The sequence below is a fragment of the Lissotriton helveticus genome, chromosome 6 (assembly GCF_964261635.1).
Source record: "Lissotriton helveticus chromosome 6, aLisHel1.1, whole genome shotgun sequence".
In the NCBI taxonomy this organism is placed as follows: Eukaryota; Metazoa; Chordata; class Amphibia; order Caudata; family Salamandridae; genus Lissotriton; species Lissotriton helveticus.
The window spans coordinates 1,359,167,359-1,359,181,212 of NC_136067.1; the positions used below are offsets into that span (position 1 = coordinate 1,359,167,359).

Here is a 13,854-nt window from a genome sequence, read left to right on the forward strand (position 1 = left end):
TCCCCTCAGGGGACCCAAAGTGCCATGTTTTACCCTCCGCAATCACCGATAGCCTGGAGGGCTAGAGCATTATGTGCCTGAGCGGGGGGCACCCTACAGGCCCTTTCAACTGAGAAGAACTTAGACGTTCGGGTTTAGTGTATTTGCAATAAAGTCTTCTAGAAAGAGATCCACACTAGGACCCACGGCCCCCTCTGACACCCCCACCACCCTGATGTTGTTCCTCTTTGGTCTATCTTCCTGATCCTCAAGCTTTGCCACAATTGCACAGATATGGTGCGTAAGAGACTGCACCTGGGTCTCTAATCTTTTTTATGGTGGACTGGAGCAAAGCTATAAGATTTACATCAATTGTCACAGAATCTTCAGCTCTAATGTGGCCTTTAAGTCCTGAATCACCCTCATTATGGCCCCCAGGGAGGACTCTCCAGTCACTAACTACTCCACTCCTCCCTCAGCATCCAATGTCTTTGGGACTGCATAGTTGTCCATTTTATTTGTTTGAGGTATCTCGGGCACCTTAGGCTTCACCATTGGGACCTCCTGGGAGTGGGGGGGCAGGGAGGTGGGGGGAGCAAGCAGGCATCGAGTCCAAGGTTGATTGTGCCCAGTCTCCCAAGCACCACCCACTCCGACCTGAGGCGGCTCATTAGGGCAAACACTGTCCACCACCGGGCTCAGAGCCACATAGGTGCAGCGACAAAGCCTGCAGTATGGTCAGGGGACCTAACTGTCCCAATAAGTTCTCCTGTTCAAGAGGGGACCCACTCACCTCCGTGTCGATTGGTACAGTCTGCGGCCCTCTGAGTCAGAGCAGGCCCCACCTCCACCGGCCCCATCAGACTCCACAGCACAGGCCACAGCTGATGTAGAGGGTGGCGAGGGGGCAAAGATGCGGTCAGCCCTCCACTCTGGAGCTGTAGTCCCGCTCTGTCAGTCTCTGCCCCAGACATGGTCCCGGGCCAGCCGCTGCTACCCTGCAATTGGCGTAAATTGAGGGCGGTGTTACGATGTGGCTTAAAGCCTGACTGGTCGGGGTGCAATAGTGAGTCAATAACTTTAATCAAACGCGTGGCTAATAATTTGGCAAGGATCTTAGGTTCTGCATTCAGTAACAATATTGGTCTATAGGACGCACAGCTGGTCTTGGGTTTCACTTCCTTCTGTATGACTACGTTTGTGACTCTTTGATAAAAAGGGGAGTGTCCTCTTTCCCTTGCGTTCCATGAACATCGTGCGGAGATATGGAGCAATCCTGTCCGGTTTCAATTTGTACAGTTCAATGGGTATACCATTAGGGCCAGAGGCCTTTCCCAAATTCACCCCCTGAATTGACTGTGCCACCTCATCGTTTGTGAGAGTGGACTCAAGATATTCACGATTTTCATCAGACAAGGTAGGGAATCTGATATCTCTAAGCAGCTCACTACTGTCATCATTCTGTATAGTCACCAGATGTGTAGTACACCGTTTGATAATAGTGAGCAAACCAGTCAGCAATGTCCTGTGGGTCAGTTATGGTGACCTCATCCTTACCAAGTAGCTCGGGCACAAGACGGGCCGTCCACTCCTTGTTATCCAACCACGCGATGAGCTTCCCCGCCTTGTCACCATGCTCGTAAATTCTACTCTGCATGTCCCTGCCTAGGGCCCTGGCTCTATCTTCCGCGATACTTTCGAAGTCGTCTTGTTTCAGCTTAAGGAGATGTAAGTTTTCGAGTGTCACCTCCTGAGCTAGCACCTCTTCTACTCTTTGTACGTCTTCTTCTGCACGCACTAAATCTATTTGTTTTTCTTTTTTCTTCCCAGCAATCAGGGACAGAGTTTCTCCGCGAGTAACTGTCTTGTAGGCTTCCCATAACATCTGCGCTGAATAGCTCTCCGTGGCTTGACCTACTTTCTTCTGAATTTCAGGGTCGCGTAGGTACCAGGCATTAATAGGGGCTATTTTCCCGGCACTCTCTCGACCCAGAACTACCTTCATCAGACCGGGGAATGGTCCGAGATTCCTCTGCCCAGGTGACGAACCTCTCAAATACTTAAGGCCTGTGCTGCCGGGACTAGGATGTAGTCTATACGAGATAGACTTTGATGGGCTCCCGAAAGGAACGTGTGTTGGATCCTGTCTGGGTTAAGTATCCTCCACCCATCTACCAACCCCATAGTGTCAAGAAAATCCGTCAGCCACTTTTGTGCGGGTCGGAGTTCTTGCGGTGGATAGCGGTCAAGTGTCCCGGAAAGCACTGCATTAAAATCTCCTCCTATCACAAGAATGCCTACAGGGAGTGATAAGAGTATAGTACCCAGGTCTGTGAGTGTGTCTTTCTGAAGTCCGGGGAGAACATAAATTGAGACAAACGTGGCCGTCCTACCTCCCCACCTACCGGAGATCCCAATGTACCTACCCGTTGCGTCCGACAATGTGGATTGCACGGTGAAGGGGAACGAGTTCTTAAATAATATGCCCACCCCTCTGGACCTGGAGGTAAAGCCCGCATGCGCTGCCAACCTGTACCCTCCATTATTAGGAGTTTGGCAAGAGTTCCCAATGAGGTGTGTTTACTGCAGGAGGATGACGTCTGGGTTCTGTCGCCTGAGGTAATGGTGAACCATGCCCCGCTTAACCTTATCCCCCAGTCCATTTACATTCCAGCTGAGTACTCTAACCCCTATGTCCCTCTGTGTACCCATCTGTCTGACTGCTGAGTTGTCCCTGTGCTTGCTAACCCTCTTTGGCGATATCGAAAAATGAAACACTACATGCCTTCCACACTGTGCACATACTACATTGTGTTGATGTCGACAAATTAAAAACTAACCACAAACAATAATATTCAAAATAGATCAACCCTTCCCAACTGCCCCCCTCCCTGCACCCCTGCCCTCTGGGCTCAAAACTGCCCATGATCAAACTTGCAGAGTGCCTGTCGACCACACACACTAACTAAAAGTAGTTAAATGGGATACGTGGTGCTCCCCCTCCCCCCATCCACTAATGCCACAGCTACTGTCCCAACATTCGGACTCACGATCGGCCAGTATTACGTTGAATTCTGTTCGCCAATTGAAGATGCATTATGACCCTGGACAAGTACCCAGCTCCCACCCGCTGCCCAACATTTTACGGGACAAACCTTGGAGGCCATGACTTCGGCTGACTCTGATATACCCCTCGCCTCCATACATTACCCCCAGTCATGTGTCTCTAGTCCATCAGCGGGCCTCCAACCAATCCAAGGCCATCTCAGGTTGCTCGAAGAACCTTGCTCTGCCGTCTGCTTCCACACAGAGACTGGCCAGGAACAGCATTGCGTATGTGTAGCTCTTCTCTCGTAGCGTCTTTTTGATCCCAAGGAAGGAACGCCTCTGTCTCTGAACCATCTGAGTGAAGTCTGGAAAAAAGATGATTTCTGCCTTGTCATGCGGAGGCCCCGCTCTGGCATGTTGGAGGATAACATCCTGATCTCTGAAGTTCGGTACCCTGGCGAGGATTGGCCGCCGAGGTGGCCGCCGCGTACTCTTTGAGCTCTCTCAATAACCAAGAACTTTCCGAGTCCCTTGGGCTGTAGGTGTTTGAGAATGAGATCCTCCACAAAAAGGTCAGTCGCCTGTCCTTCCGATTTTTCGGGAACTCCTAGGATGCTAACGTTGTTGCGCCGCAGTCTTCCCTCATAGTCATCCATCTTTGCTTCTGCGTGTTTCCGAAAGGCTTGCAGTTCTTTGATATCAGCTTGCACTTGCAATGTATCTTCCACTAGGCTCGCGGTTATGAGTCTCAATTGCTTGATTTTCTCACCGTATTTGTTCTGATCCATCCTCAGCAGGTTGATTTCCACTGAAAGTGCATCCATTTTTTGTTCCAGCGATGTCTTGATACCGGCGATTGCTGCCAGCACATCCTTAAGGGTTGGCTCCGGGTCCGGTTCAGAATGTGTTCCGCCGCTCTTACCCGAGGGGGAAGGATCAGGCAGCAACGTCTTAGGAAGAGTGTAACGATCAAGTCTATTCTGCTGCACCGGTTTCTTCCCCTTGACGATGCCATGGCGTCACTTATGCCTAATTGGCCTCCGCTAACCAGTCCGACCGGCCAGCCGTCAAGTCAACCAGGGACCCCCGAAAGCGACAAGCACCCAGTACCAATATCACCTGCCAGACTAGGTTGCGTCAGGGGGGCTGGGATGCCCTCAGGGTGGAGTAGTCTGCGTTATGGCACTAGGTGTTAAGGTCGGCTCTGAACCAAACATCCGAATCTCTTCTCTGGTTAGGACCCCAACCTCGCGGCACCCCTTTATGATATGCACTCAGCAGATCCCCGGCAATGCGTGAAATGCAGCTGTCCTGCGCTCTCTCTGGCGCGCGCGTTGCCCGTTGCCCTGGGTGTTCAGTCTTACTTGTGAGGAGCCCACTTCACCCTGCCTCTGTGGTCCACTGAGGGCATCCGCTGTTTTGTTCGCTTTAGCTTGATATCAGGGTGCCACCAAGGCCCTTTCAAATGTGCTGGCTTCTGTCTCCTTTATTTCATTACTTTATCCACGGGGAATCACTAAAATGCAGTTGCTCGTTCCCTTACTTCTGCGCCACCAAGTGTCTCCCACTGCAGCTTTCAAACTAGGCAAGACTCCTTTGATCCCCACCGCCAGTCAAGCCCCCGCATATATTGTAGCCTGGGATCGCTCTCACCACCTCAAGCCCCGGGCTGCCGATGCTCCCATAGGCGTCTTCTCCGCTGTCCTCTCGTCGTGTGGTGGAATTACTTGCTGCAATACGTGGGGGAGGCAGGAGGGCAGCGGGTAAGGTCTAGTACCGCTCCCATTCCGATCCTGGCACACGGGGGGGGTGGATGGTGAGGCAGCCGTTACTCGACCGCCTGCATTGGTCTCCTGTCCCCGACCCGTGACGACTGAATGCGAGGCACCCGATCCGCCACTCGCTCTCCCGGCCTCGCTATCCACTTCAGGCCCCGGCTTCACGACTCCAGGTCGGCCCAATATGGAGATGTCGCCTACTCCGAACCGGCGAAGCTCCAGCAGTCTCTGCCGACACCTAACCAGGTGCCTGGGATATTCCGCCGCACAGGACAGTGCTCTGGGACACGGATGAGTGTCGCGGATAGACGGGGGGTTGAGGAAGACACGGAGCTCTACGAGATCGCGACCATTGCGACTCGCGCCCTGTACGTTCTTGATTCATGCACAAAAGGGCCCCTCAAATACATTTAGTAGTTGGTGTGGATAAACCACAACACACAAAATGGAACAATGTTTGAACAGCTGCAGAGTGAAAACTTAGACTTGAAAGAAATATTCATTCAATAGGAAAAGCTGTTTTAATTGTTTATAAGTTTGCTTGTTCGTAGCAGCGGAAGTTGTTCTGTGATGAGTGTATAATGAGATACGTTCAGCAAAGTAAGACGAAGAAGAAAAGTTTTTTCCTATAGTTGCATATGAAACTGCTGTAGGTGAGAACATTTTCTGTGTGATTGGTTACAGTGTAACACTAGTAAGGCACTCAAGAATGCACGTGAAATAATATCTGTGTATGTTGATGTAAATATCATGAATACATTTCTGTTTTCAGAAACACTCGCCGCGCAGCCGAAGTTTGGATGGATGAATATAAGAACTTTTACTACGCTGCTGTGCCTTCAGCCAGGAATGTACCTTATGGCAAGTAAGTTAATAACCTTTTACCATTTAATTTTTCTGTAACACAATTCAAATTAATTGCTGTTACTTTGATATCTCGGAATATCCTTTGCTGTTGACATGCTTGATCACAAATCAGTTGTTTTCTCTGTTACTATTTTAGTAATGATGAGTACTGCACGAATGCAGGGAGCCACTGGTGTTTCAGTTTCCAGGGAAGCCCTGTTTTATGATAGCCCCTCTAACACAAATTTCTATTCTACAAAACACTAACAGCTCAGAGGAGCACAAAGCCTAATTTTCTACGGTGTACTGGCAAACCATTTACTGCATCCTGCTGTGCAATGCCCTGCTAACTGCCCATTGGGCATAATATGAATGTCAAATGCCAAAAGGAATATGCAGTATCAAAAAAGAGCGTTGTATCTTTAGGGAATCGCTATTGCCAGCCCCTATTTTACTTAAGACTGCCACTGAACAGCTGACTACTTATTTTTTAAGGGAAATATGAATAGCGCTCATAGAAACAAAGTTGCTGTAGCAAGTGGGTGAAATCGCTACCACTTTACTTCCCTGCTACTGATGGAAGTGCAGTATGCCCATCCCATTTATAAAGGTAGCTACCATGATTGGGTATCTCAGAAAGAATTGCAAATCATTTAGAGAAAAACTAACACCATCATGCTGTCCAGATACCAAGATCTTTGGCTAACAGAATATGTAGCAATGTCCCTCACACGACTGTCATAACTTACATCACCCTATGAATTTATTTAATTTTTTTTAGCTAAGTTTTTGTTGAGAAGTACTAGCCACCCAATAGGAACTTTGGGGCACCTTACCACAAGAGTGGAGAGTAACAAGTGTGGTCCAGATTGCTAGAGCTACTGGTGGGGAAGCGGTCAGTGATCTGGCAGCTTGGAGCTCACATGCCATCGAAGTTGACCCAAAAGTTCTTCACAGAGCTATCGTTCAGAGTCCTGGGTGCCTGCATTGAGAGGTTGACCCAGCCTTAGATGTTTTACTGTGGAGGACATAGTTACATGCAAGAGAAGTTGATGTGCAGATGGTATGGTTTTCCAGATGCCAAAGTGAAGAAGTGAATCTTAAAAGATCTTCTGAATTTGTGTTAATCATTTCAAGTGTCCAAGAGGTAGTGAATTCTACATGAACTAGCCCTGAACATGGAGAGATCAACCAATGAAGCTCTTTGACCGTTGGTTTGTAGGTTATCCTGAGGTTCTGTTTGATTCGTAAGAGACAAAACGAATTGTGGGAGGTCGTTTGGAAGGTGGCCATAGTGAACCTGGTTTTTGCGGCAGAGTGTGTTAAAGTATACTCTTTTAGTGGGAGCCAGTGGAGAGATTTGAAGGCTTGTGTGGTTCAGTAGTTTCAGGCCAAACAGTAGGTAGGCTGCCTGGTTTTTTACTCAATGAATTTTTGAAAGGGTGATGGAGAGGCCAGCATTTAGGCTGTTTCAATAATATAGGTGTGACATTACTACAGTAAGGATTAGGGTGCTATCCTCAGAGTAAGGTGGCAGAGGCACAACCTGTTTAAGTAGGTGAAGATGGTGGAAGGCAGTTATTTGGTCAAGTTTATCTTGGGGATGAAAAAAGGTTTACCATCGAAGATCACTCTAAAAATTGCAAGCGTTATATATTATAATTAAATTGCAAGCTATATATATATATATATATATATATATTGTATTTACATCAGTTAACTCGGTGAGTGAAAAATTAAAGCTCCATACGTCTTAGGAAGATATTATAAAATTCATTTATTTTTTTGTTCTAGCTTCACAAAATGCAGCCAATGCATTTCACTCGTGCCACACTAGCTTCAGTGAGAAAGATTGGGAAGGTTGTCAAGATTATTTTCTGCCTTAAAGTGGAACCCTTCATCTGCATATTAGTGATATCCTATCTTGTGAGGCTAAGATGTCAGCGAGGGGGGAATCCTGCAACTACTTAATAATGTTGGCAGTGGGCCAGAGCCCTTGTTACTTAACAATTACTGTTGAGTATTCTGCTGAAGCAGGAGCCCTATTTGACTCCGTGTATGCAGAAAGGCAGTAAATCATGACAACTCTTTACCTTTGATGTCAGCGGAATTAAACAGTTTTTCCGTAAGCACTTGGCATTCAGTGCTGTCCAGTAGTATCAGTGTTGAAGGTTAGCCCAGGGAGTTGGACTGTTCTTCCCTAACTAGTTCAAGTAGTCTGCATTCCTAAGGAGTCTGAAGCCTCACTGACAGTCACTTCAAAGTCATTGAGCTCTAGGTGTCCCGGATTTGGCATCTGATGCGAGATCTGCCATGCTGGTGGCAGAGTTGGGAGACCGCTTCTCATTATTGTTTTGGAACTGTCCTTTAGTAGGGTTAGAAGATTCAGGAGTGTCGGGTTGGATGTATTCTTTCTTAGTTCAGGCAGAGGCTGAGTTATAACTTCTGGAGTGGGCACATCATGCTGTGTGATTAAAAGAAATTAGTTTTGTTCCGACATCTTTCGAGCGTTTGGTCTTGATGCTAAATTTGATGTGAAGTATTGTTGTACCATTTATTAGTCTTAGAAAATCTTTCCTAATGGGGTTAGGAATCAGAATATCCAGCCATTGTTTATTTTGAGTTCCAGGTGTGCTGATAATACATTTTGGACCTGCAATGGTGGACAGTAGAACAGGACTACTTTAGTGAGAAATGGATTCTTTCACACCCTGCCAATCTGCTCAAGTCCATGAGCCTCCTCCTTCCACTAGACATAAGACCTTCTATCTTCCTTTGCCCTTCTGTTAATGGGAAACACGTTGATGCATGAATAAAAGAAAGCATCATCCTCTATGGTACATGTGACTTTGAAAAGGGATACATTTGCACTTCATGATGTTTGACTCCCGATACCAGATGGCAATTATAGTAAAATACTTGCATCAAGTATTAAGATCCCCCTGGTGCCCTTCAACCTATTTCCGCTACCCTGTAGCGTTATTTAAGCCCATGTTTGGTACAAACAGTGGTGGAGAAAGAACTGCAACATCATAGGGCTAGACCTTCAAAAACTTAACACCAGTAACTACATGTTTTACTTTGTGCTTGCCATTGCCTGCTGAATATTGTAAAGTGCTTCATATTTAGGAGACCTACACAATAGCTTGAAGCTCCAGAACTGAGAGGACTCCAGTCCCTATTTCTCTTGACGTATAAGATCTGCCGATAGATTATGACTCCTGCCCCTCAACTAATGCTACAAACATCCATCATGTAAAAGGTGCAACAGCACATGGGTTGTGAAGCAAGCTCTGAACCGCAAAGTACCGCAGGTGGTCTGTCTTCTTCTAGCAATGATTGGCATGGTAGTCGCTAAGATTAAGTATTTAGCGTAATTGTTATAAAGCATGCTTAAAACTGTCTTTTTCTCGTTCCTGGCCTTTTCCTCCGTTTGCTAAAAGTTCACTGTTTATCCCATTACCACTTCTCTTCTGCGATGCTTCGTTCCTTCCCTACTTATTCCCACTCGCTACTCTTCCCCTCCTGACACTCCTCCCTCTCCTCATTATTCACCCTTCTGACCAGTCCTCTTACTTTTTCTGCTACCATCCACGCCATTTCTTGTCTTCTTTTGCCACCCCTTCATCATTTACAAAGGTTCAATCCATATTTAATGCTCAGTGTAGTCTTTAATGAACTAATGTAGGTTCATATTATACTAGTACTCTGTGGGTTTCATGATTAAATGAACTTTTGAGTGCCATTGGGTTAACTCCTTTTTTTATCTTAAGAAAAATGATTGTATTGACCTCCATTACGATGTGCAGTACTCTTTACGAACAGGTTCACGTGCTTTGGACAATTTGGCTCCACATTTTCAGCACCTTGGCCAATAATGAGCTGTATCCTGCAGCACAAGAAAAGCTTTCCAGTTCTTTTTCTAGTAGTCATTTCAAAGCTTTTTATGGTTAAGCTTTCCACCTTCGGAGGCCTCATTTGTTGTTCGTTGTGCAACATCTTAGGTCTACTTTTCGGACAACTCAAGTATATTTTTTGACAGATTTTCTGGCAACAGTTTGCTCAATATTGGGGCTTTTTGGGGCTTTTTGAGCCATTCTTGCAGCATTGGCCTAAATGATGGGCTTAATGCACACATTACTGTCATGCCTGAATGCTGGGTCCAACAACAGCCATATTTGGATGAAAAAAGGATTCACTGGGGATGAATAGCTGTTTTTTTTGTGGTGAAATATGGATCTGTATTCTGTGTAATCTCATTTACTTGGGGTTATAATTGTGAGACTTTGGGGCTTACATTAGAGGCAGCATGCTTCTGCTGGAGCAGGAATCAGTTCACTTATTTAAAACATCACATATTACCGTCAAACAGGCTAATCCCTGCTCTGTTTATATCTCAGCCTCCTGGTTGATTGGGTCTTTGCTGTCGTTTTAGAGAAGAAGAAAGTAATGCATCATATAAATTATCAACACAATCATTAGTCAAATTTTGGTCAATAAAGAGAGTTGGATAGAGTTTTATGGGTTTTATTAATCAAACTCTCAATATTGCAAATCACAAGTTAAATTCAGATTACTCTTAATAGTCAGTATAAGACAAGTATAAAATCAATATTGGTTTGTCATGTAGTTTCCACCAATCAGTAGGAACTTTGCGGATGACATAAACGTAGGATGGTGCCAGACTGATTCTATGCACCTCGTGGAATATGGTGTCCCTTGGACCGGCTAGTTCGCAGTGCCACAGTTAGCCCCCCTAACCTAAACAGGGAGCAAATCGTTCTGGCAACCACTGAACATGACAACTCTGTTCCCTCAGGAACCGTGATGACAAACTTTTCGCTAGGTCAATCGTGCTTTCTTTTGCTCAGAGTAATCTACAAAGAACACACAGAGGAGAGTTTTCAATATTTATTGAACCAGAGGGATTCTTGAATAAAATATGTGGGATGCGATGATTACAAAACGGAAGCAGATAAAAGTTACGAAAAGTATCAACACAGAAAATAAACAAAGAGATCTACCATTTTATTGAGACAGGTTATATATGCATACGTGTAAGAGGTTGTAACAATCAAGCATACCCCTACGATGCTAACCCTAACCTATATGTCTTGGATGGGAATATATGGTTTGCCAAGAAAACCCCCGCCTGGATCATCTATCTCCTTTACCTGATGGGTAAGAATGTATGACCCTCTATTGGTCATGAACTGGACACCCCTCACAGAGATGTCAGTCAGTTGCAAGGCGAAAGCTTTAGCATGTAGGGGCCCTTTGACCTTAGCAAACGTGCCTCCACTTATTATGTTAGAAACCAAAAGGCTAGATATAGAAAATAGCATCTTTGCCTCGGGTTGAGATTGTAATCTGGTAGTCATTGTTTGTGTTCTACAGGTAGTTGTGCCACCATATGAATGTAATAATAAAACACATTTTTATTACGCATTTGAGAGGCCTTGCAACAAAAGTCAAGGGAGTGTTATAGGATTTTTATGAGGTGTTCTGTGTCAGTCATCAATGCAAGCTGTGTGTCAAACATTAATTTGACAAAGAGAAGGCAAATTTTAGGATGAAGGATTCATGTATGTGCAAGAATGATACTAATTGCTACTGGGACTAACTGGGTCACATGACAGGTTAAGCATTCATAAAGTGGAAGCATTAAAGCGCATTCCAGAAAGGAAAGAATCTCCATTCTAAAAATCGAGTGAATCAGAACCCATAAAGAGTTCTAGTCCAAGAGAGAGAGCGAAAAGCACACATCTTCAGCATTTAAATCAGCTCAAATAAATCAAACATATTTAAGCAAAGAACTTCCCATAAAGAGAGTAGAGTCTCAGAATAAACGGCACAAGGTCTGGGTAACATGGACAAAAGAAGTGATATCCTACTCTAGGAACACGCACTATTATAGACTACACATTTCACAAAGCTTTGCAACTTGTTAAACTTCTTTTCTCCCACCAGTCAATCAGGCACCAATGCTCTCCTGGGAACATGATCACTCCTCATCATCTCACATGAATACAATAGTCTTCACACAGCAATGTGACATTTGCTGCAAAATTATAACAACTATGAGCTCATGTGCAGTTTGCCTCATTCAGGCTTACTTTCCCACATATACACTATATCTTTAAACTTCTAATATCTAGTTTCTAAATAATACTCCTTGTAGAAGTGAAACATCAATACTAATGAAAAGGGAAACATTTTGCAGAATCGCCATTAATGGAGGAAAATGAACTAGGTTTGAAAGCCAAGTCACTTTTTAACCCCTTCCGTTGCGGCGCACGTTCAGCGGACGTCGCATGCACTACCTCGGTAGTACTGCGCACGTTCGCTGAACGTTCCGGCCCCGCCCGCGCAATAGAACGTTCTGCACCAGCGCGGAACGTTCGGCGCAGCGGAGGGGTTAAACTGCATTTGAAAGGATGAACTCTTCATTGACCGTCCGAAATTAGTCATGTGTGAACAGTGGTCTTTGTGTAAAAAGAACAATTCTGTGGAAATACTTAAAACTATATAAACAACTTATTAATTATCATAAAAACCTTGTTTATAGAGAGGTCAAGAACCAAACTTTTTTGTGTTTTCAGCATTTTCTATTCAAGCCTGTTTTTCAAGTAGTGTTGCTGTAGTCATTTGAGGCGTAGGATGGGTAAATAGGATAACTTACAGTTTTGTGCATTCTAAACACATTTTTCCATCAAAGCTTGTATGTTAATTCTGCATATTTAGTTATAAACAGTGTTTTTTCTTGTTAATCTAAAATGTCTTAATCACTTCTCAGCTTCAGAGTATTTTAGAGACGTTTTGAGTCCAAAAGGGCGAATGTCTAGAATGCAGCTCTTTTATGTTTGTTTTTTAACAGGAATGTCCCTCCTCAATGCCACTACATTTCTATCCCTCCTCTGTTTATCCCTTCTTGCTTGCAGCTGCCGTGGAGTGTAATACTAGTATGGTGCTAAAGGGAAATGTCTGGGGTCGTCACGAAGCTTGCATACCAACATGCATAACATGATATCATGTAGGAAAGATTGCAAATTAATAATCCGTGGTGTACCAACTGTGTGAAATTGCCATTAGCCGTAGGAGTCCCTAAACAATGCTGAATCTTTTTAGCCTTGGACAAAGAACCTCATTTAGTTTTTCGTTTTCCTAAACCATCGATGCTTCCAGGCTAAGAAATGCCCTGAGCATCTCTGACATTCTGTTAATTTCAAAACAAATCTCAGTTCATTCTTATGTATTTTCTTTAGACAAATTCTCAATAGACACAGTTAATACTTTGTACCGCCGTTCATGTTTTAGCCATTGTTGACAAATTTTAGTATTTTGATGTCAAACTGTCCTTAGCACGTTTTGTCAGCGACAACCACAGTACCTTGTTGTTTCCCTGCTCTCATCATCTTCAGGTAGTTGATTTCCACAATTGATGGTTCTACAAATCCTGAAAAAATAATGGTGCTGCACTGTGCTTTTGCTTTCTTTCACTGTATTTCTTTGGTAATCTTTATCTGCACAACCTTTTACAATAGTAGGTTAGGGTTAATTTTTTTGACGCCCATTATTACTATACCTAGATATCAGTAGTCTACCAGTCTAGCAGCTTTTTATTGTTGTATAATCGTACTGTTATCCTATCCACTGTAGCAGCACAGTTCTGAATATAAAATAGTATTTTTTAGATTTTACATACATGGTGCTTGCGAAATCCCTTGTAATAAAAAAAATAAACTTAAAATGGGCTTAGAGCCCGCCTATTACCTACCATTGGAATATAAACTGCTTATTATGTGGAAAATAAGCATTTTAACTTGTTTGTACATGCATAGTTTAAATAAAAAAAGAAAAAATACTATAACGCGGTCTGGTCGTGTCATATTGCTTTTGTTTTTACTTAAAGCTTTGCTGCTCAGCAGCACGCACCACTGTGCAACATTTAAAAAAAAACATTGATAAAGCCAACAGATCTCGCATAGGCGAAACCCATTGGCTTTGCCAATACTTGTTTTGAATGTGCCCCTGTTCTAGTAAACTGGAATTTCAATGTTATGATCACTTAAGAGAGTTTTTAAACTTCAGTACATACTGTTTTACACAGTTCCATTTAACATTGTTACACCATCCTTTTCATGCTTAAAATTGTTGCATGAAGACTATTTGTGTACTGTTTCTGTCTTTTTTTTTTTTTGTC

General features: G+C 44.2%; 1 protein-coding gene across 1 annotated transcript in view; it reads left to right on the forward strand.

Annotated features, from left to right (window-relative positions):
- Positions 1 to 13,854, forward strand: part of GALNT2 (polypeptide N-acetylgalactosaminyltransferase 2) — a 690,029-nt gene that overhangs the window by 575,336 nt on the left and 100,839 nt on the right. Inside the window, exon 12 of the mRNA XM_078649088.1 lies at positions 5,578 to 5,670. Within this exon, the coding sequence (XP_078505214.1) occupies positions 5,578 to 5,670 (93 nt within the window). The remainder of the gene's footprint in view (positions 1 to 5,577; positions 5,671 to 13,854) is intronic.